This window comes from Tursiops truncatus, chromosome 17, assembly GCF_011762595.2.
Source record: "Tursiops truncatus isolate mTurTru1 chromosome 17, mTurTru1.mat.Y, whole genome shotgun sequence".
Lineage (NCBI taxonomy): Eukaryota > Metazoa > Chordata > Mammalia > Artiodactyla > Delphinidae > Tursiops > Tursiops truncatus.
Genome location: NC_047050.1, coordinates 60,128,811 through 60,154,825, shown reverse-complemented (window position 1 = coordinate 60,154,825; position 26,015 = coordinate 60,128,811). Strand labels below are relative to the sequence as shown.

Genomic DNA, 26,015 nt, shown 5'->3' with positions numbered 1-26,015 from the left:
GTGTCGCAAACTACAGAGCCCACGCACCCTAGAGCCTGCACGCAGCAACCAGGGAGAAGGCCGTGCGCCGCAACAAAGAGCCTGCGCTGCAAGGGAAGATCCCGCGTGCCTCAATGGAGATCCCGCGTGCCACAACTAAGACCTAACGCAGCCAAAAAATAAATAAAAATAATAAATAAATAAATGCTTTGATAAGGCTTAAAAAAACAAAGAAATCCCATGTTGTTAAGTACAACAAATAAGCGTATCAAGAAAATCACCAATGAGATGTGTGACCTTGGAATACCCTTCACATTCTCCCCTTCTACATCAAGGAAACAGTTTCACATATACGATGACAGGACTTTAAACATTAAAACCTTTTTCTGTTATCTGTCCTCTTTACTTGTAAAATTCTAAGAAGTTTCCTTAGAGTCAGAACTTTGGGTCTATAAGCTTTTAGTTCAACACTCAAGGAGTGTATCATTACCCCAACCTGATTGCCTGACGGAGGTTTTCTCTTTCTCTTGTGATACATATTTGATTTCTAAGAGTACAGACTAGAGAGCCAGACTCCCTGGATTTAAATCCAGCTCTACCACTGTGTGAACATGGCCAAACTACTTAATTTTATCTATGCTACTGCTGCCTCTTCTGCAAGATGAGATTCGTAGCAGTATCTCAAAGAGCTATGGTGAGGATCATGAATGGGTACACGTACGCACTCAGAAACAGTGCCTGGAACATGCAAGCAAAGCTGTCAGTAAATGTATGCTGCTGCTCTTATCATCACCATCATCATCATCAGTGGTTTCATTTTCTACCACAGCAAATCTTATGCTATGCTGATGATATGTAGCTCAGCCAGGATTCAGACCCAGGTTGGTGACTTCAGAGTCTGACTTTAACCAATTTCGTATGCTATCTCTCACGTAAAGTGTAAGGGTCATCTTACTTAGGGGTCAACCCACGGCTGAACATTAGAATCATCTGAAGAGTTTTTATGAAATACTGATGCCCAGAGTTTCTGCTTTAATTGGTCTGGGGTTGGAATCAGTCTTGGACATTTTTTTAGAGAGCTACCTAGGTGATTCTAAAGTGCAGCTAGGACTGAAAAATCTCTGATATAAACCAACAGTTTAATTTAACAGGTGGGAAAAATGAGCTCCTAAGTTATACTGTTAACTGGTGGCAGAAGAGTGACTAGAACCTAGGTCTCTCAATTCTCTAACATTCTTTCTCTAGTCTGTTGTTTAATAAAACACATTTCATTAAAAATCAGCCCCAACCCTAAGGATTACTGATGAGTCCTATTTCTATCCTGGGCGATTGACAGAATCTAGAAAACCACTAAGAACCATGAATGTTAAGGAAAAGTTCTAGGAGAGAGGAAATGTAATTCCTGGTTGGCTTACAGGAAATTTTTCAGAGAAAAATAATGCATAGTTTGACTCCACATGCATACTTTTTTCTACTCTAAGATTTTGATTCTAAGATGCAGATTTTTTCCTTCCAGTTTTAACATCTCTTAATCACAGCTGTTCATAATGTCATGCCTCCAACTGAATTATGTGCACTGTGCATATTGACTTCAATTGTCATTTAAAATGTCTTCAAAGTGATTTTACTATGATTTGGCATCAAAACAAAAAGTGACTTTGTAAATAAGAAAGGAACAGAAACAGAGTAGCAGGGTGCGTATGTGATAATAGTGAAGAAAAATATTCACTGTTGGATGAATGAGTAAACTTCCATATTTTCTTGCAAAACAATAACCAAATGCTTTATGTGTCCAAAGAAAGAAAAATACCTATCAGAAGATGAAGCTATCATTGTCCTGTAACTACAAAATAGGCAAGATACTGCCTAGCACACACCAAGCAATGCCGATGAAAGCCGGGAAAACTGCCAAATCTCTTGGAATACATGAAAGAAAGTTCAGAGCAACAGGAGGCTGGTGTGGCCAACTGACTCTCAGTTTGACAGTGGAATTCAATTTGTTGTTAAAGAAAATGGTGCATCTTACAATCAATGGTATCTTACACTCCAGGATAGGAGAGAGAAGTGAAAAACAAGTCAACTGTGGATAGATTTCATTTTGGCTTAAGTAAACATTGATCTGTACTTGAGCAGTTTATATATTTCTTCCAAATATTTCTTATGTTTGAGTAGAGGAAAAGCTCAAGGATTCCAGAGGCTCACGGCAATGTAAGAAGAGAGAACTTTCTTTGCAGTGTCATATTTACTTTGAAATTTCACTTGAACTTTGCTTCGAGTAGAAATTTAATCTACATGTAATGTGAATAGGCCCTCACACTATAAACCCAAATCCTGAAAAAAAGCATGTTTCTGGACCCACTGTGCTCACCTCCTGCAACTTTCTTAGTTTGATCTCAATGGCCCCAGATTAAATTTACAGCAAGGAAAATGGAGTCACAAATTTGTTTATTTGCTTATAAGGGCAGGCAACTTTCACTTTTTAAAGTCCTTAAATTCTTATTTCAACTGTTTTTTTCATACTCAGACAGACAGAAGTTCAATGTTGTTGCATGTATACATACATTGTTCCTTGTTATTACTGAGTAGTGCTGCTTTAATACCAGTTAACTTATCTATTCTCCCATTGATGTACACCTAAGGCTATTTCCAGGTTGTGGGTATTATGAATAAAACTGCTCTGTGGGTTCTTTTACCAGTCTTTTTGTGGTGTTAGGTTTTCATTTCTCTTAGGAAAATGACTATTAGAAATGCTGAGCCAGGGAGTCTGAGTATGTTCAGTTTTATAAGAACCTGCCAGATCCTTTTCTGAAGTAGATAAATCACGTTATACTTCCACCAAAAATGTTCCAGGGTTCTGATTGTTCCATACGCTTGTCAACACTCATCGGTCTTTTATTTTAACCATTCTGGTGGCTGCACAGTATTTTATTTTATGGATGCACTATAATTTATTTAACCAACCTCCTACAGTTAGACATTATTTCCAATGTTTCTTATTTTAAATAACACTGTGAAAAATACCCTTGCCTAATAACTTTCCATGTAAACGCTAATTTTATCATTAAGTGAAGTTAATCTATCTGATATTATAAACAACTGCATGGCTTTTGGTAGATTACCAAGCAGCCCCCCAGACAGGTTGTAACAATTTATATTCCAAGCTGGCTTATTCATGTCCCTTTACCTCCACCATGATTTTATGGGTGAAAAGGATTCTCACTGTTGTTTCAATTTACATTCTTAATGTAAATTTAAAAAGCTGACTGGTGAAGAAAACAACTCTTCACGTGTATTGGCCATATTTATTTCCTGTTTCAAAAACAAATGGTTTAAGATGTTGCAAACTCTTCCATAGGGGCCTTTATCTCATTTTCTTATTGATTTGTAAGCATTACGAAGAAAATTTACCTTCTCATTTATGTCAAAAAATATTTTCCTCAGTTTAATCCACACTTTTAATCTTGTTTCTGTTGATAACTGACATTACTGTTTTAAAAATTAGGACAAATCTATCACTCTTTTTTGATTTCTTCCTCTGCTAGAACAGATTTTCCTCTACATTTTATGCTAGTTCTTTACTTTCACAGTTTTCCCACTTTTAATTCTTAATACATCTGCGATTTATTTTGATATTCGGCGTGAACAAAGAATCATTTCAAACAGATTTATTTTTATTTGAATACTTAATCAACATTCTCACTACTATCTACGGAACATTTTTCTTTTGCCCTCTGATTTGAAATTCTTTTTCTATCAGATCAAATTATCATGTATTCTTGCTTTTTCCTTGGAATTTCTACTTAGGTCCAGCCCCACACTGTAATTACAATAGCTTTATAATAAAATTTTCTAGTAATATGATACAATTTATCTCATTCTTTAAACGAGAGGAGACTTCTTACCAGATAAATTATAGAATTATTTCATCAAAAGGTTCAAAATCGACAAGAACTGTATTAAATGTTTGCATTGATGTCAGGAGAATTAACACCTTTATAACACAGGATCTTCCCATAGAGAAACAAGGCATGTTTCCCCTAAGTAATCAACATTGCTTTTATGTCCCCTAATACATATTATTTGTAAATTTTCCCATTCTACATTTCTTACAAGAATACTTCTGATATTTATGATTTTATCTATTTTGAATGGGATCATTTTCATCCTGTTAAAAACTGGACATGGCTAGTTGAAAGGAAAACTTGTGTCTTTTATATGTATTTTATAACTGGCTACCTTACCAAATTCTACTACTTGTAAGTCTTTCAGGTCTCTTCTCTGCAAAATAAAAAGCAAATACAAAAAAACCTTTTGGTATCCGTTTTACTACATGTAACTCTTTTAAACTCTTTAGTTTTCCTTATTTTAACTGATTGGCTAGAACATATAGAAAAATGATTAAAAAGAAAAAATTGGTCAGAGCAGGTATCTTTTTCTTGCCCCTGACTTTAACGGAGAGTTTAATTTTGATGCTCAAAAATAACCAAAAATTTTTGCTTCTAGTATCAAATTTGACATAACTTTACATATTCTTTAAATAAAATAAATCTTATTTAAGCATAACAAGAAACCTAACCATTCCTAGAATGACCTGTTGTCACTAAGGTCTTGAAAATTTAACCTAAAATACATTATCTCTATCATTCCATTTCTTGTCCTGGTGAAAATGGTAGATGTGCACATGACCTCCGGAACTCCTAATACCTCTAAGCAAAAGAATCCTTGGAAATTTCATTCATCTGGTCAATTAGAATTCCATAAAAATGTACACATAATTAACATGTTGCAAATGAGAATGCATTTTATCTAACAGTTTCTGAGCAATTACAATGACCAGGGAATATTAATGTGACCAGTAGTATAAATACACATTTACAATGTAGGGACTAAAATAATTTTGACTAAAATATCTAGTAACTAATAATAGGATGTTTAAATGTAAAACTGATTAATCATCAAATAACTTTTTTCCAACAGAAGACAAATTATTTGTGTACGTACTGCTTAGTTTTTTGAGGTTTTTTTGACATACTTTCTCTTTGCTTCTCTGTCCCAATTTATATCATTTTATTAGTCACTCTTCACACTCACCTAAGATAAGCTACATCAACAACACACAGAAGAGTAAAGTGAAAGTAAAAAACTCACTCAATTCCATGATAATGACATACTGAGGCTTTTTCAAAAGGTAAACCCTGAAGTTTCCGAGGACTGAGTTCTGGTGTCAGGACAAAAGTCTTTTCCCTGAAACAAAAAGTTTTTCATTTGTATTTAAAGTTTATTTAGTGATGAAGAGAAAGTTCAAGAAACTGTCTAAAGAAGGAAATCTGACTTCCTTCTCTATAACTGGATCTCATATGGGACAAAGAAGGAAATGAAGTGAGGTTAAGCCTATGGGTTTTGTCACTTACATTTTCTGTGTCCCAAGTTTCGGAAGTTACCATGCTACTTCACAAAACTATTCTGAGAAATGGTTAAATCAAGAATAGAAAATGGTTTCTAGTGGAAGTTCAAGAAACAGCATTATTCCTGAAGAATATTTTTTTCTTGGTTTACGAAAATGTTTATGAATTTAGCTAAATTCTTTTTTCTAGGGGAATAAAGTCAAACTCCAATCTTTAGTGACAAAAGAAGTATTTACTTCCTCCTATAACCACATGAGGAATGCAGATTTTTCTTTGCCTGGGAATGAAGTCATTTTGACACCTACTTTAAGAATCAGTGACCTTTTAAATATCAGAGGATAAAAAGACTAACTGCTGATTTCAGTTCTTCTTCTGAAGTAAGTTTCCAATCAGCAGGTATGTTGGAACTAATCATGTGGTGAGTTTACATAAAATATTCATGTTCTACCCCTCCACACCTAGACCTGCAGGGGTACATCAAAATCTCAGGAAGAAGCCTGCTGCAATTAGGTTAAACTCTCCTAGTTGTTCTAATAAGTGCTCTCCTTCTCTTCCTGAGTTGGGAGGTACTGTTCTAATGAACTGAATCATGTTCCTAGAGCTCAGAACAGGTTAGATGGGAATGGGAGAATTATACAAGTGGTCTTTACACAGTTAAGAGGCAGAATGAAATACCAGGGGCTTGAATTCAGAAGACTTAGAAATGGTATACATAAAAACAAGTAGATAGTAGAGTACCATGAATAAATTGGCTATCACATTTTCCCCCCTTGGCTTTAGTAATGAAAACTGCCCATATGCCACCGAAAATTAAAAATTATCTCTGAGTACTAAGATAAGCGCTTGAAATTATTACATTAAAATGTAAGACATATGCAAGTTAATGAATCCCAAAAACCAGAATTTATATTCAATGCATCCATTTAAACAGTTCTGAATAAATAACATGAATAAATTGCAATGATCCCAGTATTCTGATGACTAATTATTAAAGTGAATAATTTTATAATATAGAACTATTTAGGTACCTAGCATTTCACTTCTTTCCTTTGCCATGTTGTCTTCCATTTCTTATTTTAATCTCTCTAAGCAGCTCTATCTATTTTTGTTTAATTTTACTCACACCTTGTTCTTTCTAAAGGTAACACTGTAATACATATGTATTTTGTCAATGTTTAATATTCCTCTGGTGTATATATAGGAGTCACTCCTGTACTTTGTTTAACTTAGTATTGCATTTCGGTGGTTCCTTGCATGGGTAGACATTTAATAAAAGTCTGCAGGTCCTTGATTCATTACCATGAAAGCTCATCCTTCAACTTTAATTTTAATAGAAGATATATTTGATAATGACACAGTTCTTTACTAACATCAAGGAATTATAGCAAACTTCCCTAAATAAATCACTGGTAAACTACAGAAAGAATTAATAGCATCTCCCCTAGACATTGCAGCTAGAAAGACATTCTGGTCAAAAAGAGTACAACCTACATAATCAGTTTTGGCAAACCCATCTGACTCTGCCAGTTCACGCTTAATGATTTGGAAGGACAGTAATCCAATAACTAAACAGATGAAAATGTGTACATAGTTCTTCCCTTTCTTGACTCCCACAAAAAAGACTATCAATCTCTCAAAGCTATGAGAAAAAGAAAATTACTCTAAAATCACACTATTTTTATGTCATTAAGATCATTAAGTCATTAAGACTCCAAATTATTAAGATCCTCATGTTTTCAAAGTTGCTCCCCATCTCTCTCTCTTTAGTGAACACACACATGAAGGCAATATGCTCTAACATTAGTTTTGAGAGCTAACTATTTTCAAATAAATCCTTTCCAAAATTAACCCTTAAATTCAATATTTGCCAAAACAAGCTTTGAAAAAGTAATCAAAATGTTCTATAATTCTTAAGGTCCTTTGGAAGGTTCTCAGAATAATGGAATAGAAAAAAGAAATTGGGGTAGTGAACAAATTATTCAAATCTCACAAGGGTATGATGCCATAATTTTATCTGTAATTAAGTAAACTTCAGTAATATCCAGAATTAATTAGTAACTTAGTGGAAGTTTTCTTGGAAGTCAAATTAGTTGTAAATTATTCATGTAGACACTGAGTTCTTCCTTGGTAATGGTATAGCTTTGAAAGCATTTTTATTACACTTCCCCAATCTCTTCAGTTGAAAGGCTGTCCTTTTTGCTATTAGACATAACTGACAGTGTCACGGTAAGTAGTGGCAAAATCAAAACTAGAGAGTGATACAGAAAAGAGAATTTTTAAAAATATCTGCAAGTCAAATTACAATTTTTTCTTAAAAAGTATTGCCATCTGTATACAAAGTAGAAGCTGATTTCTAAGAGAAATATGCTGAGGTTGCTTTTATTATTCCTGTTTCCCTTACAGTCAATACTACAAAACAGTAGGACATTTGGCTAAGGTAAAATGTGAGGATTAAGGCCAATTGATAAATGCTGGGCTCAAACTTGTAGAATTTGTCAAAGTGTCACAGAGCACTAATTAACTGGAGAAATGAGATGCCATGTGTTTTTTAAATGATTGCTTAAAAATTAGTTGAAATTGTAAGTTTGTAACTTACCCTTTCTGAATCTGTAAAGGTTGAAGATCTCCAATTGGTAATCCATCTGAGGTAAAGAATTTCAGCAATTCTTTAGCATCCAATAATGTGACTGAATCCCGTGGACCCTCTTTGTGGCCCAGTAACTGTTCAGATGAACGAGGTAATGAACCAGTTCTGAGAAAAAAATGTTATGTAGATTTATTAAAAGTGGATTAGGGCTTCCCTGGTGGCGCAGTGGTTGAGAGTCCGCCTGCCGATGCAGGGGACACGGGTTCGCGCCCCGGTCCGGGAAGATCCCACATGCCGCGGGGCGGCTGGGCCCGTGAGCCATGGCCGCTGAGCCTGCGCGTCCGGAGCCTGTGCTCCGCAACGGGAGAGGCCACAACAGTGAGAGGCCCGCGTACAATCAATCAATCAATCAATCAATCAATAGACAGAGTCAGAACTAGACTGATTCTGAATTAGATACTTGTTCTATTCTATAACTCTATGAACCCAAAAAGTTCCAGAAAGTTTTAAAAACGGTAAAGAGGAAAATAGTTTCAGAGAATGCTAAAGGTTTTATCAAGCACTGAGTCACAGATCATGACATTACTCTGTCACCAAAGCAAAAATAAAATCTTTCAATACCTACACGGAACATTAATTTCCTGACTTTATATTAATTCAACTATTTCCTGATTATTTAAGCACTCAAATCAAGCATTTTTACTGATAATTTTATGATTAAAATGTTGACATTATGGCTTTAGACATATTTCGAAACATGACAGTGCCTCTTTCCTCTTCCTATTCCCTTATTTATTTATTTATTTATTTATTATTCATTCTTGGCTGCACTGGGTCTTTGTTGCTGTGCGTGGGTTTTCTCCAGTTGCAGTGAGTGGGGGCTACTCTTCGTTGTAGTGCACGGGCTTCCCATTGCAGTGGCTTCTCTTGTTGTGGAGCACGGGCTCTAGGCGCATGGGCTTCAGTAGTTGTGGCACACGGGCTCAGTAGTTGTGGCCTGCAGGCTTTAGAGCACAGGCTCAGTAGTTGTAGCGCACAGGTTTAGCTGCTCCATGGCATGTGGGATCTTCCCAGACCAGGGCTGGAACCCGTGTCCCTTGCATTGGCAAGTGGACTCCCAACGACTGTGCAACCAGGGAAGCCCTCCCTTTATTTTTAAATTGAAAATATAAATCTAATAAAAATAGTCAAACAGAAAAACACTTAAATATTTTCTCTGAACTTTATACTCCAGGAGGGCAGGAACTACATTATGAGTTTAATTTAATTTCTGTGTGGCCATTCTTTAATAGTGACTCACAAAATCTTAATGAATATTACTCTCAATCATTTTATAAGCCAGTTGCAATGGGGAAATGTATACTTTGCATTTACATAGAACCCAGGACACAAGAATATCAGAGCAATTTAAAAGCCCAGTTTGTGATGAATTATACTATCAAGATATGTCTTAGGTTAAAAACAAAACAAAAAATACTGACAACACTTTGTTTATTGTTTTCAAGCTTACAAAGTATTTTTTCATACATTATCTCATTAAATTTTCACAGCTTTGGAGTAGAATTGGGATTGTTATCCCCATCTTAAAGATGAGGCAACAAAGTCACACAACAGGTGACTGAGTTTGTCTAAAACCAAATTCTTATGACTTTTAAATTTCACTATGTAATGGTCCTGTATTCCAGCTGAACCTGCTTTAACACAAAACAAATTATGAAAATATATAACATAACTTTTGTCCCCAGCCAAGAATTTGATGGTATTTTCCCATATTTTGAAGTGTCCACAAATATTGATTGAACATTTACTCTGCAATTATCATTGTAAGGTACTGAAAAAAGAGTTCACTGATGATAATTTACAGACTCATAATCACTGCTCTCAACTGTGTAGAGGTATGACTTGAAGTAGGAGAAAGAAGGTGAGGAGAGTGAAAAGAGATAAATACACCAATGTAGAATGAGGTAGAAAAGGTACAATAAAATAAGTTTCATGAAAGAAGTAATAACACAGTTTTTTAACTGCATCATTTATAAAAGTCTTAAGAGAAAGGTGCTATTTGAGCTAGACTTAAATGACAAGCAAGCTTCTTCTAGTTCAAGATGGTGGATTAAACATACACATTAACCTTTCCACTCAAACAAATAAAAATCGAAGTACTGGGCACTAAGTCTATAATAGGATTGAAAAAAGGAAGAAGGAAAAACAGTGGACCAAAGAGTTCAATGAATTTCAGGAATAAACTAGAACAAGAGCCTCAACAAGAATTAGAGAGAAACCTACAAAAAAGGTAGAACATGTCTTCTTTTTTCCATCCCACAAAGCCACAGAGGGAGTCTAAACTTGAGCTTGGAGTGGCAACGGGCAGAAATCAGGTGACATATTTTCAGAACTCTACTAGAACTCTTGTTCTAGTACGACCCTCCCACACCACATCTTATCCCCATGCTTTTACCTCCAAGTCAAAAACCGAAACTGTGAAATCCAGAACTATGTGCCTGTCCTACTGTTGGTGGTGGAGCCCCCAGAATAAAGCCCCATTATTTTAGTTATGGGTAAAGGACCAAGGCTACCTGCCTTTTGATACCCCCAGGGGCCCTATATCTCCCCTCCCCCAGCATTAATTCAGGTGTGAGCAGGTAGGGAACAGAACTACACATATATAGAGAAAATGTATGCAACTACCAGTATAACATAGCCTAGTACTAAATTCTTAGCTATGAAGAATCAAGGGCCACCAGACACTAAAGAACTACACCTAAGAGAAAAATACCAGAGGAGCAAATAAAACAGATCGAAAGGATCATTTAAGGAACAGATAAAACAAGTTAAAAGAAAACTCCAATTAATATTCTTATAGTATCTTCTCAATTCTCATTATTAAAAGAACAGGTAGCTATGAAAAAAATAGGGTAGATAACAAAAAAGAATTATTAGGAATTTTAAAAATGGCTGCCAAAAATTTAATAGAAACGATGGAAGTGAAGGTCAAGGAAATATCCTAGAATGTAGAGCAGAAAAGATGAAGAGATGGATTATTGAGAGAAGAATCAAATTTGAATGAAAAATCAATCCAGGACATCTAAAATTAGTTAAAACAGATATTACAGAGAAGAGAGAAGAAAAAAGAAAACAGAAGGAAGACCACTATTAAAGAAATAATAGAAGAACATCTCCCGGAGCCGTAAGGCATTGGTGGTTCAATGGTAGAATTCTCGCTTCTCCCAGAGCTGAAAAAAAGACAAAAGGCTTGAGACCAGAATAGTTCACACCATGATGGCCTCATGTAATTTCAGAACATTATGGAAAATAGAAAATTCTAAAAGTCCCAGACAGGGTAAACTACCTATTAAGGAACAAAAATCCATGTTGCACCTGACTTCTCATTAAGATACGAGATCCAAGAAAATGCAGTTCTAATCTAGAAATGTATTCAAAAGAAATACCAGGATAACAGTTGTGCAGGTAGAAAGGGTCAGTCCAAATCAGAGTAGCAAGTCAGAGAGGTGCAAGAAAAATGACTTCAAGAAAAAAAAAATTGCCTATTGCAAATAACATAAGGTGCCAGAGAAAGAAGAAGGATAAATGGTGAAGAGAAGTAGAGATGTTAATTTCCTCCCCTTTCACAATGGGAAGTTAAAATATACAATCTAAAATTCACGGGTGGGCTTTCCTGGTGGTGCAGTGGTTAAGAATCTGCCTGCCAATGCAGGGGACACAGGTTCAAGCCCTGGTCCCGGAAGAGCCCACATGTCATGGAGCTACTAAGCCCATGCGCCACAACTACTGAGCCTGTGCTCTGGAGCCCACGAGCCACAACTACTGAACCCGTGCGCTACAACTACTGAGCTTGTGCCCTAGAACCCACATGCCGCGACTACTGAAGCCCCTGCGCCCAGAGCGTGTGCTCTGCATCAAGAGAAGCCACGACAATGAGAAGCCTGTGCACCACAGTGAAGAGTAGCCCCCGCTCACCACAACTAGAGAAAGCTTGCACACAGCAACAAAGACCCAATACAAACAAAAATAAAAACAAATAAATAGACATTTAGAAAAAAATAAATAATCACGGGCAAGAAATGCAAGTTCTTTTACGGGTAACCTGTCCTTTTCTCAACCTTCTTTCTAGATTGTCATTTCCCTCCTGACCTATAAACATTAGAAACCTTCAAGGAATGGTCTTAAGCCCTCTTTCCTTTTTCTACATGGTCTCACCAAGTGATCTCATGCACTAGCATGTATTTAGAAAAACCCTTTTAATGACAACTGCAAACTGACTTCCAGATTTCTCCTCTGATCCACCTAACATGTCCACTTGCATAAGCCATAGAGCAAACTTAGCATCCTTAAAGCAGAACTCTCGATTTTTCTCCCCAAATCTGTCCTTACTCCAACTTCTCTCCAATCTTCCCCAAACCATAAGTGAGAACACCACTCACATGCTGTTCAAGCCAGAAATCTAAACTGTCTTGGTTGCCTCTCTTTCCCTGTCCTCCACATCCAGTCCATCACAGGAAGGTTTTTTCCCCAGCTAATAAGCACCAAAATATATCCCAAACTTGTTCTCCACTACTACTCTAGTTAGAAATCAAAGTTATCTCTCAGCCTACAGAAAAAGCCACCCAACTGATCTGTCTGTTCCTAGTATCCTCCTCCTACAATCTATTCGCCACGAAAGAGTAAAAGTGATTTTGCAAAATCAGATCACGTCACTCTTTGGTATAAAATCCATCAAAAGTTTACCAATGCACTTACAATATAATCCAGGGTCTGTATGAAAACCTATAAGGTCCTGTGTGACTGAATGTGCTTCACCCATTTATCCATTAGGTCTCAGCTCCAATGTAACCTCCTCAGGGAGCCATCCCTGACCATCCACCTCATCTCTCCACGCCCACAGCAAGTAAAATCACTCTCCTTCAGTCCCTCTGTTTCAGTCATTACACATAGAGTAATTTATAAGTATTACATTTACTTGTCTGGTTACTCCTCTAAGAGGAGAGCCTGACACGTAGTTGGTACTCAATAAATCTGTTGACATCTATAAACAAAATGTTGTTATAGCAAGTCACAAATGTTATAGCAAGTCATAAATGTTATCAGCAGAGGATCTAAAGATAAAAATGTGATTTGGGGGAAGTGAGTTGGAGGAGGGCAATGCAAGAGAGCCAAATCCCTTCTCTTTATTCCATTATTCTACCACTCAACAATTATGTACTGAGTGCCGACTATGTATTGAACCAAAAACAAAACAAAAATAAACTCTGCCTCTTAGAGATAGTTAATAGATACTACACAAACATAAAAATGTAAAACAGGAAGAGTTTAAAATAGCTCAAAGAAGAAGAGTACTCTTTCTTCATTTTACATGTTCCTGTATTGTTTAAATTTTTCTTACATATTCATATACCTGTGTATATCTATAGAAGATGGTCTGGAAAGACATCCACTAAAATGTTAACTGTGATTATGTACACCTAGAAAGTACAAGTAGAAGGTAGTAGAAAAAGAGCATTTCGTGGACACACTACTCTGTAGTGCTCTATCTATCTATGGATTTATAGTAAGCATATATTTCTTTTATAATAAAACCATAAACTACTAATATCTCATAAATACAAGGATTAAGATTTAAAAAGTCATTAAAAAATACTGAGCTATTTAAATATTACCTCATTTTTTGTTTAGCTTTTTCAAAAGTTTCCAAGTTTTGAAGAACATGCCTTTCTGGCCACTCCAGAGGATTGGTTTCCACTAGACTTGAAGAAATACGTTCCACTGGATTAGAATCTGAAGAGAAATATGTAAGTACTGAAAGGTGTTAACATACTGAATTTTGCTATATAAAAATGTATGTAGATACATACATACATTGTGTGTGTGTGCACATGTGCATGTGTATAAAGGCAAATTCGATTAATTGTACAGTACTTACCTCGGGCATTTATTAAGGATATCTCTGATGGCCTGAACTGTGCAAAATACCATAGAAAAGTTTTTTGGAAATGAAAAAAAAAATCAGTATTAAGCTTTATTTTACTATCTCCTCATAATAAAAGTTATGAGCTAGAATTCAGAAGATAAATTAGCACTGTAAAAACTCATATGGAATGAAAGCATAACTTTGTTATTTTTGTGAAATTAGTTTTAAATGGAAAGGAGACAACTCTGTGGAGAATATACTGGATATATTATGTGATTTCCATACTACAAAGAGGAATTATCACCAGTATCCTGAGAAATTCATATCTTTAAAAGAGATTACCGGACTTCCCTTGTGGCGCAGTGGTTAAGAATACGCCTGCCAATGCAGGGAACACAGGTTCGAGCCCTGGTCCAGGAAGATCCCACATGCTGCAGAGCAACTAAGCCTGTGAGCCACAACTACTGAGCCTGCGCTCTAGAGCCCGTGCGCCACAACTACTGAGCCTGTGCTCTTGAGCCCGCGAGCCACAACTACTGAGCCCGCGTGCCACAACTACTGAAGCCCGTGTGCCTAGAGACTGTGCTCCGCAACAAGAGAAGCCACTGCAATGAGAAGCCCACGCACCGCAACGAAGAGTAGCCCCCGCTCGCTGCAACTAGAGAAAGCCTGCGCACAGCAACGAAAATCAAAAGCGCCCAAAAATAAATAAATAAATTTATATTAAAAAAAAGTGAGAATCATTAAAAAAAAAAAGAGAGATTACCTCATTCTCAAAAGTACAGTAATACCATAAATAACTTACGATGTTTGCAGGTAAAGGTTACTTTAGAAATAATTCTCACTATGTATTAGTGTAAGATGCCTTAACACACATTTTCAAGTAAATCGCTAACGTTAAATATTATTCTACCACTAATAAAATATTATATGTAAGGGTGTGCTTATCTTTCCAGCCAGTATGCTTCAATGAACTAACACTGAGATTGTTGATAACACTGCAATTCTCATCAAAAACATACAGGGACACCTTCCATTCTCATTATAAATTATGAGTACATCCCAACTGTTTTAACACTGGCAAAATAACTAACTGTACTACATTTTGGATTCAAAAACTATCTGGTGTTTTAAATTGTTTGAACTATTACACACTAATAAACTGACTGAAAATTACTGGACATTAGCTATTTGACTAACCATCAACCCTGACAAAAATACCCATTTTATAGTTTGGGGTCTTACAAAGTGATAATGATTTGGTAAGAAATTTTTGAACAAAAAAGAAAAAAATTAATCATAAATGAAAACAGAAGCCAACTGCATAGTATTTTTCCTTTACTTATTAAACTATTTAGTCAAATAGCTTAAAATATTTTTAATGCCTACACTGGACTGCCCCAACCAAAGACCATCCAAATATAGCACTTCCCATTTTTTAATAAGGTGGTGAAATACTATTTTATAGAATAATGAGCTTTATGATGAAATAATCTACTTTATAATGTTGGCATGGCTTTTCGAAAAAAGTATAAAGAAAAAAATCATTAGTAGTTCTGAACAGTTACAGGCTGTGTTCACAAAGAATACAAGCCATTTTAAATAAAAGTTAACATTAATTATTCCTAAATATTACAATATAATTAATTATTAACTTTGACTATACAATCTACATAAATATAAGTGACACAGGCTAAATATTAAGGAATGGATAGGCAAACATTCATATGTATCATGTCTTTTGGGGAATAACTTAATTCTTACAATAAAATGAAATACAATATTTTATTTATGTGGCAAGCAGGACACGGAGCCATGCTGACAATCAAAAAGGAGCCTCTGAGAAACCAAATATGCTGCTTCATTTTATTTATTTATTTTTAAAAAATATCTATTTATTTGGCTGTACTGGGTCTTAGTTGCAGCATGCGGGATCTTTATTTGCAGCATGCAAACTCTTAGTTGTTGCATGTGGGATCTAGTTCCCTGACCTGGAATCGAACCCAGGCCCCGTGCATTGGGAGCACAGAGTCTTAGCCACTGGACCACTGGGGAAGCCCTACCACTTCATTTTAAAACAGTGTTTTAGGGGCTTCCCTGGCGGCGCAGTGGTTGAGAACCTGCCTGCCAATGCAGGAGACGCGGGTTCGTGCCCGGGTCCGGGAGGATCCCACGTGCCGCGGAGCGGCTGGGCACGTGAGCCATGGCCGCTGGGCCTGCGCGTCCGGAGTCTGTGCTCCGCAACGGGAGAAGCCACAGCAGTGAGAGGCCCGCGTACCACAAAAAAAAAAGTGCTTTACTTTACAGGAGAAACAAAGAAATGGAAGTGATACAAAAGGTAAGTAAGGACTCAAAACTGCCCTACAGGGCTTCCCTGGTGGCGCAGTGGTTGAGAGTCCGCCTGCCGATGCAGGGGACACGGGTTCGTGCCCCAGTCCGGGAAGATCCCACATGCTGCGGAGCGGCTAGGCCCGTGAGCCATGGCCGCTGAGCCTGCGCGTCCGGAGCCTGTGCTCCGCAACGGGAGAGGCCACAACAGTGAGAGGCCCGCGTACCACAAAAAACAAACAAACAAACAAACAAAAACTGCCCTACAAAATCATAAATCACAGCAAACAAAAAGGAAAGTAATATTTCAGGTAACAATATGTGGCTAATGAATACAGGCCATGATAGCCTTACATTTCAAAATATGAATGAATCACCAAAAAAAGGTTATAATTGGTAGATTGTGTTTATTAATAGGGCAAGAATTATAAACATACACTAGAAGATTCTTATTAAAGTATTTGAAATCAGAAAATTGTGATCTTATAGCATTATCCAGAAAAGTCATTTATGCAGTGTTTATGTGCCCCAACAGTCCCAGGTAAAGGACACTGTTTTTTGAGTTCAGATATCACATTTGGCATTATGAAAGTCTTTAGCAAGTTATGGCAATGAGTAAATAAAATGGTATGTCTATACTCTCATTTGTTACACATGCTAGAGTTTTCACAAAAAAAAGAAAAAAAAAACGGATCAATAACCCTAACAATTCCTAATAACTCCTAGTGTGCATGGTTGCAAATAATGGATCAGAATATGAAATATAATTGACCTTGCTGCTTCTTTTGCTGTAATTTGCATGTAGGTGTACAGTTGACCCTCTGTATCCACGAGTTCCGCATCCACAGATTCAAGCAACCATAGATAAAAAATATTTGGGCGAAAAAAAATTCCAGAAAGTTCCAAAAAGCAAAACTTGAATTTGGTGTTTGCTGGCAGCTATTTACATGGCATTGACATTGTATTTATAACTATTTACATTGTATTAGGTATTATAAGTAATCTAGAGATGATTTAAAAGACAGGAGTAAGGTACAGAGCTGGGATTCAGCCTTGTTAGTATTGCTCCAGAGCCCATGCTATAACCAAGAAGCCATGCTCTCTCACTTACTGAACATATCTTGCACTTAGAAGTAACCTTATACTGTCTCCAACATCTTTCAGATTACTACGCACTATTTAACTTTGGTACTGATATTAACAATAGTGATAATGAAAATACAAACAACAGGTAACAATTTTTTGGCACTGATTGTGTTCTAAGTGTTTTACATGTATCAACTCAGTTAATCCTCATAATAACCCTAGTAACTGGGTAATATTATCATCCCCATTTGAAACATGAGGAAACAGAGATATGGAGAGATTAAATAACCTGCCCAAAGACGTACGGCTAACAAGTGACAAAGCTGAGATTTAAACCCTGGCAGTCTATCTCCAGAAGCCTGGGCCCTTAAATGTGGCACTAGATGCTGTATTTATATTTTGTTTTCCAAACAGATCATAAGCCTGTAGAAAGCCAAGGACCCAAATTTTTACTTCTTTGTGTGCCTTCATGGCATCAAACAGAGAAAAGGCACTCAACAAACATTATTATTAACTTGATTCTTTGGTCATTTTCTTATTAATGTACGAATAAAAATGATTCTCACAGAATAAAAACAAAAAAATTATCCTGTACTTTTAAAATGCCAGGCAATCTTCAAATGCTTCTTTGTTAGATCTTGAAAAGCTTCACTCTATTCAAATTCATCACAAGAATGGAAACCAGGAAAACAGAAAGAAATGCAAGTTAATATAGAAATTATTTCCTGCTCCCTCAGTAGAAGCTTGGTACTGTTCCTGCTATAATAAATGGCAAATGTGGAGCATCTTATTATATGTACTTTTAACTATATTAAATTTACTGAGTAGGTTCTACTTTTTTTATCTTATGAAAACATAGCTTAATGGAAATCCATCCATTCTAGTAGCTTAGTAACAGTTTTAAGGGGAATCACCTTAAAGTGTTTCTCCCTCTGCTCAGAAACAATTATACTGAACATGCTTCAAGAAAGAAATTATCAGAGAATTTCTACTGTTTAAATGATGAAAAATACAGCTTATTATATATACATACATACTTGTATATACAAGTATATATCACTATTAAAATTTATGATAGATTTTTATTTGATTGATATATTTTATTAGTTTTAATAATAAATAACCATCATAAATGCCACACACAAAAAAGAACTAATGTTTAAAGTAACAGAAAACTTACCATTTAACCTATTGGAGGTGTTGTCTGTCTTTATTAGACTTGTTTTAGGGATAATAGCATCAAAATGATCGAAAAAGCATTCCCTTGTGAGTATTAATAGACTTTTGAGTTCATCCACAGAAAGTACTTCTGGCTGCTTTGCTAACTTTCTCCTTTCTGTAAGACAACAAATCAATATGATTAACAATATAACTGTCATTTTAAAGCCTTGCGAGCTCATCTACTAGTCTTTTATGGGAAATATTTTCAAAAATAAAACAAATGAATCTCTCCAGCAAATCAACGTTCCTGGGTAGGCCTGTTTTCAATTTAGTCCCATTTGAAGGTAACGGTAGAATTTCCAGTTTTGTGAGATAAACAGAAATACAGTGACTTGTTAACACTAAAAGGTGACCAACGGTAAAGGCAAGTTTACGGAACTTTTCAGGAATACACTGCAGAGCATGAAGAACAGCCTTATGTTGGTGTTTATGTGAAAATAAAACCTGTAAGACTTTCAGTTAAATGTGGTGGTTTGGCCATTTCCATCTATTTCTTCTCCCACCCAAAACTTAAAATCACAACAGAGGAATAAAAGAGGACAACAAAAGAAGACAATAAATAGTGACAGTTTTCAACAAATTTTGGAAGATAAGATAATGCTGGAGTGGTAACTGAGAGTTTGCAGAGCAGAGGAAGTGTTAACTTGGGTGCCTGCAGAGGTATCAGGAAGGTCCTGAGCTAAAACAAGACTCGACACACATGGACGTTCTGTATCTAGCCTCCAGCCCTCAAGCCAGATGACTCTGCTCTCATCTTTTTGGGTAGAAACAGAAAAGGAGTCTCAGACTGCAGAATGTCAGGAACATTAAAAGGTGGTACTGATGCTGGAGTTACAACTAAGAGATTAAGTAAGAGTCTACATCCTGAAAGGTCAGACTCCAACCCTGGGGCCAGAAAGCTAGCAGCTACAAATGCCCCACTGAAAAGACTAAAGGATTCTCCTTTTCAAAAACTGAATGCCCCCATAGAAAAGAGCTTGATACTGACATTACAGTGGAATTAAGGATAGGAGCTCACAACCAAAATGTTAAGTAGCTACTCCACCACTCTTGAAGCTTCCCAGATATTACATTATAGTGAGACATAAAATTTCCCACTTAGGACAGACAGAAAAAAAATCACTAGACATCTAAAGAAAGGTACTGAGGGGAGAAGGGACTCTGCATTTCCATGGTCTTATGTTTAGACGTGTAAGGACTTTGATTCAGTAATGCTCCCAGCTCCCCTTTCCCTCCCATCACTCACTGAGCTAGTCTGGAGAAGAAACTAGGCACGTTCTGATTAAACCTTTCCTCTCCAACTTTCATCTGAGCTAGCAAGTTCTTAGGATACACACTCTCTGCAATGCAGTGAGGGCCCTGCCCGGTCAGGGTTGATCTGCAGGTGTCCCGCTCTGGCTGTCATTCAGGGGCTAAATTCAATTCTGGGTATATGTAGAAGAAAACCCACCATAGATCTAAAAAGTCATATCCTTCAACTCAGTAATTTATCTCCATCAGTGTGTTTCTTAAGTTTATTTCTCAATTGGTTCCAAATTTGGGAGAGAAAACAGGTATTATTTACTAGGCCCCTCCAAGCTAAAATAAAGTCCAGGATGAAAAGGAGAGGCTAAAGCAAGCAAAAAGAAAACAGGAGCCCAGCAGAAATAAAAACATTCCAGGGAACAAAAGAAAACTTGCCATAATTAATACTCTCGTCGAAATAAGAGAAGATACTATACTCATGAAACAAATACAGGATGCTCTGATAAAGGAAGTCAATGAACAAGAAAATATTTTTTAAAATTAATCACATGAGAGCTCAAATTTTTAAAAGCTGCAAGACATCTCCCAGAAACTAGAACGAAGAGATAATAATATGGAAACAGGAAGGAAAAGCAGGCATTCTGTCCAAAAAAAGCTGACATATAACTAATTAGAGTTCTAGAAAGAAAAAAAGAAAATGGGAGAAAAAATTATTACAGAGGTAAAAATTTTCAGACTTAAGAACGTGAATCTTCTGTTGATATGGCTCATCAAGTACACAGCTCAGGGCTTCCCTGGTGGCGCAGTGGTTGAGAGTCCACCTGCCGATGCAGGGGACACAGGTTCGTGCCCCGGTCTGGGAGGATCCCACATGCCGCGGAGTGGCTGGGCCCGTGAGCCATGGCCTCTGGGTCTGCGCATCCGGAGCCTGTGCTCCGCAATGGGAGAGGCCACAGCAGTGAGAGGCCCGCGTACCGCCAAAAAAAAAGAAAAAAAAAAATACACAGCTCAATACATTGGAGAGGGGGGGAAAGGGGAACACGCACATTATGATTCAGAGTAAAGCTTTCAGAGACAAAGCTTCTGGAGGTAAAAGTTCTAGAAGGGGTAAAAACAAACCAAAAATAGGCCACTTCAAAGGATAAGACTAGTATGAGATTTGTCAACAGGAACACAGCAACATAAAACACAATGGGATAGGGACTTCCCTGGTGGTCCAGTGGTTAAGACTCTGCTTTTCCACTGCAGGGGACACAGGTGTGATCCTTGGTCAGGGCTCCCGCATGCCGTGCCACGTGGCCAAAGAAAAAAAAAAAAAAAGACAATGGGACAATGTCTTCAAAATTCTAAGGGTAAACAATTTTTAACCTGGAAGTCTATATGGATTATCAATCTAGTGAAGATATTTTCAGACATGCAAGAGCTTGAAAAATGTATACCCCATGAATGAACTTTTACTCAGGAAGCTACTGCAAGATATGCTCCAACCAAACAAGAGGGGAATTCAAAGAAAAAGGGAGGACAAGGGGTCTAGAAAACAGGAGATTCCAAAAGAAGAGAAGAGGAAACAGGAGTCTCTTAAGATGTCAGTAGGTCTAAGGAAGCATTTTGTCTAAAATACAGTAAAATATGAAACACTCCAGAAAAAAAAAAACTATGAGACATAAAAAGGAACTACTGAGTTTGAACATGCAATAAATTTACTGATAGATGTGTGGCAGAAATGTTGGAGGCTCTGGGAAAACATAACAGTATTTTGCCTGTACAGAAGAATGGGCAAATTAAAAATAAGGTGATTATCAACCTTAAAAAAAAAAAGATTATACAAGAAAGGAGAGTTGACCATCATCATATACTACATGACTCAGCAGTAAACTTATACATAGGTACATAGGTAGGTAGGTAGATGGATAGCTAGACAGGAAGAGACAAAGGAAGGGAGGGAGGGAGAGAGAGAGAGGGAAACAAAGAAAGAAAGAAAGAAAGAGAGGGAGAGAAGGAGGGAGGGAGGGAGGGAAGGAGGAAGGGAGGGAGGGAGGAAGGAGGGAAGGAAGGAAGAGGGAGGGACAGAGGGAGGAGGAAATGTTAAAACTAACCATTAGTTTAACCCCAATTCATGATTTCACTGTAAAGGATGGAAAGGGAAAGGGAAGTTGATGTGGGAAAGCTAAGTATTCAGTTCCATAGTTAGGCATTAAGATAATGTCTAAAACTGGTAAATCAAGAAATAACAGCATACATATGTTATTCATAAAGCTGGAGGAAAGGTCAAGGAAAACCAGCCGGAAGAGCTGAGGGCAGCTGCCTGTGGACAGAGACAGAAAGATGGGGAGAAGGCAGGGCACTGCTGTTTTCCATTTTAGGTTTTTCAATAGCATTTGAAATTTTTAACTATACCCATGTACTACTTTTATAAAAATATTTCATTTTTAAAACACTTCTGAACTAATAACATTTTCTTCTATAATAAAACAGTGAACTATAAATTCGTAGAGAATTCAATTCAACAAATATTTATTGAGTATGTACTGTCTGCAAAGCACTGTGCTGTGCCCTTAGATACAGAGGAGTAAAGCATATTCCATCACACTGTGTGAGGCTGGCACATAAATAATACAAGGGAATAGCTGGACGCCTCTGTAAAATCCCACCTCACCAACCTGGATGTTGCCAGGCTCAATCCAGTTCTGATCCAAAATAAGTAACACATGATTTCTGCAGTCAAGAACATTAGTAATGGTAAAGTAAGAGTTGTAATAAATGCTGCTTTTATTACATTTTCTTAGTGAAGATGAAGCTTCAGTTGAAGCTTTTTATTTTCTTACCATCTTCTGGGAGCCATCTAAAATGAAAAGTTGTCAAAGATTTGCTTTCATCTGAAAGATGCACAGTAAGTAATGTGCTACAGAAATTTGCCCCAAATTTTTATTAATGCTAAAAATATACTTAAATAATGAACCTGACCTATGCTTATTAAAACTGTCAATTATATTACAATAACGGGCAATCTGAAGAGCAGGATATGACTTCCTATTGACCTTGATGACTGGGCAATAGAGAGAGAAAACAGATAAGGTTTAATAGGATGATGAGCAGGATAATTTACCTAGGTGAAAAATAATCTCTACACAAGTGAGTTTGCAACACAAGTGGCAGATAAAGATTTGGGAGAAAAATACTGGACTAAAGTCTAAAAACGAATTAGCAAAAGAATGCTTTTCCTAAGAAAGCTAGTAATAACTCAGGACTTAACTAAGAAAAATAGAGTGTAAAATATCTAAAAGTATCAGCAGATGGACCACCAATCAGGGCTGCACTGGGTTCTATAGATTTAAAAAAGATGTGGGAAACTCAGAGTAGTGACCACAATCCTGGAGCAAAATGTCAATACTGCTATTTTGGTATTTGTTTTGTATCACACTGAACAGTTTTTTATTTAAAAATTGTTCAGCATTCTTAAACCTTTTCTTTAAAAATCAGTGAAACAAGATACTTAATATTTCTAAATACAAAATTTATAAATTATAAAGATCAGGTAAAACATAAATTATAAAATTTATATATCATTCTAAATGTTTATATCTAAATATCTATACATCTATATCTAGATATAGTATGGAGGTTCCTTAGAAAACTAAAAATAGAGTTATCATATGATCTAGCAATCCCACTCCTCAGCATATATCCAGAGAAAAACAATTTGAAAAGACACATGGACCCCAATGTTCATTACAGCACTATTACAATAGCCAGGACATGAAAGCAACCTGAATATCCATCAACAGAGGAATGGATAAAGAAGATGTGGTACATATACAATGGAATATTACTCAGCCATAAAAAGGAACGAAATTGGGTTATCTGTAGAGACATGGATGGACCTAGAGACTGTCATACAGAGTGAAGTAAGTCAGAAAGAGAAAAACAAATATCGTATATTAATGCACACATGTGGAATCTGAAAAAACTGGTATAGACGATCTTATTTACAAAGCAGAAACAGTGACACAGAAGAAGAGAACAAACGTATGGATACCAAGGGGGAAGTGTGGGGGGATGAATTGGGAGATTGGGATTGACATATATACACTACTGATACTATGTATAAAACAGGTAACTAATGAGAACCTACTGTACAGCACAGGGAACTCTACTCAGTGTTCTGTCATGACCTAAATGAGAAAGAAATCCAAAAAAGAGGGTATATATGTATACATATAGCTGATTCACTTTACTGTACAGTATAAATTAACACAACATTGTAAAGCAACTATACTACAATAAAAAATATAAACAAATAAATAAAAATTAGATATAAATTTTAAGAATAGAATTAATAAAAATAAATTATTCTAAAAAATTAAACCCTAACAGAAATTTTATTTGATTTTTGTGTTATTTTAAAAAACAGAGTACCTCATTAATGTGAGTAAATTTTCATGCAGATTTTTCCAGTTGCTTGTTCTGATGTAGTATACTCAGATAAACAGTGGGGGAGATAAGAATAAGTTTACTCCATGTCTTATTGATAATTTTCAAAAAAAATTTCAACAACTTTTTGTTTTCCAGCAAAGACTACAATCTGTATTGATACTGAAATGTTAATTTTTTTCCCAAAGAAAACTGTTCCTATTATATCAGTTTTCATCATGTATAAATTAACTGTATCGATTTAAATACTTTTATATTTGTATTCACTTCTTTGAAAATCACTGAAATAGACACTAAGATAGTCTTACGTTGGAAACTTCATTTTGTTGTCATTCTCCTCTGTCTTTAGAGATATTTGAAATCTAAACAGATGCATCTTTGTCCCCAGATTTTCAATTCATTATTAACTCTCTGGGTAGAGGAGAGATTGGTTAAGCAAATAATTCCATCATAAATAGATTAACTGGATCATTAATCTTAATCAAGATTTAATGCTCTAGATTACAAACTGGCTAGTACATGGATACCCCCAGAGCTGATGTCTCCAGCAGCTACTAGCTCTGAGGCTTCCTTCAACTTCAGGCCCCCTACTTGCCCTTGCCCAGTGCTGTGGCATCCTTACAGCTGCTGCCTGTTTTACAGCTCAGATGCTGGTAACTTCTACATTTTCAGCATTTATTTAGCACTTTCTTCCCCCTCCCTACCCCCAGCAGAGCTTCCAATCACAACTACTAGGCAACAACCTAATTATAATTATATTTCCCTTCCCAACCAAGCAGGAGGGATGGCCTTACTGGGCTTAACTCTTCTTACCCAAAGGAGAGATACACCAACTTCAGATAGCTGCCCATTCTTCCACTCTCACAGTTTTTCTGGTTGGAAGGGTAAGGAAGAGACGTGAAGATGAAAGAGAGGGGAGATGTTGAAGGAACTCAGTTTAAAGAGCTGACAGAGGCTTATGGCAAAGAATCAAAGCCTAAAGGGGGTTTAGCAGGGCTAGAACAAAGTCAAGAAGTGAATAACACTAAGCTAGCAGATGTTAGAAATAAAGGAGTTTTATCCACAAAAATACTAGTATTTCAGCATTTTTTTCCTTTTTCTTTTTAATTGAAGTATAGTTGATTTACACTGTTGTGTTAGTTTCAGGTGTACAGCAAAGTGATTCAGATATATACATATAAATATAAATACATATATTCTTTTTCAGATTCTTTTCCATTACAGGTTATTACAAGGTACTCAATATAGCTCCCTGTGCTCTACAGCAGGGCCTTGTTGCTTACCTGTTTTATGTAGTGTAGTCTATATTTGCTAACCCACACTCCTAACTTATCCACCCCCCACCGCCCCCACCTCCCACCCCACGGTCTTCTTTGGTAACCGTAAGTTTGTTTTCTATGTCAGTGAGTCTTTCTGTTTTGGAAATAAGTTCACTTGTATCATTCTTTTAGATTCCACATGTAAGTTATATCATATGGTATTTATCTTTCCCTGTCTGACTTACTTCATTTATTGTGGTAATCTCTAGGTCCATCCATGTTGCTGCAAATGGCGTTATTTAATTATTTTTTATTGTTGAGTAATATTCCACATCCTCTTTATCTATTCATCTGCTGATGGACATTTAGGTTGCTTCCATGTCTTAGCTATTGTAAATAGTGCTGCTATGAACGTTGGGGTACATGTATCTTTTTTTTTTTCTTATTCTAGTAAAATAGCTTTACAGTGTTTGTGTTAGTTTCTGCTGTACAATGAAGTGAATCAGCTATATGTATACCTATATCCCCTCCCTCTTGGACCTCCCTCTCCC

The 26,015-nt window shown here is 36.5% G+C and overlaps 1 protein-coding gene across 7 annotated transcripts in view; it reads right to left on the bottom strand.

Annotated features, from left to right (window-relative positions):
• The window catches only part of MTBP (MDM2 binding protein), a 152,088-nt gene that overhangs the window by 88,585 nt on the left and 37,488 nt on the right, over positions 1-26,015 (bottom strand). For 6 of the 7 annotated variants that reach the window (XR_004522713.2, XR_012327329.1, XR_004522714.2 and 3 more), the window contains exons 14-17: positions 18,489-18,644; positions 13,644-13,782; positions 7,981-8,136; positions 5,128-5,223 (exon numbers count right to left, since the gene is read on the bottom strand). Coding sequence is in view for 4 of the 7 variants with exons in the window: in XM_073794701.1 (XP_073650802.1) it covers positions 5,128-5,223; positions 7,981-8,136; positions 13,644-13,782; positions 18,489-18,644 (547 nt within the window). In the remaining 3 variants the exon portion in view is untranslated. The remainder of the gene's footprint in view (positions 1-5,127; positions 5,224-7,980; positions 8,137-13,643; positions 13,783-18,488; positions 18,645-26,015) is intronic. The other variant, XM_019932058.3, reaches the window with a different exon arrangement.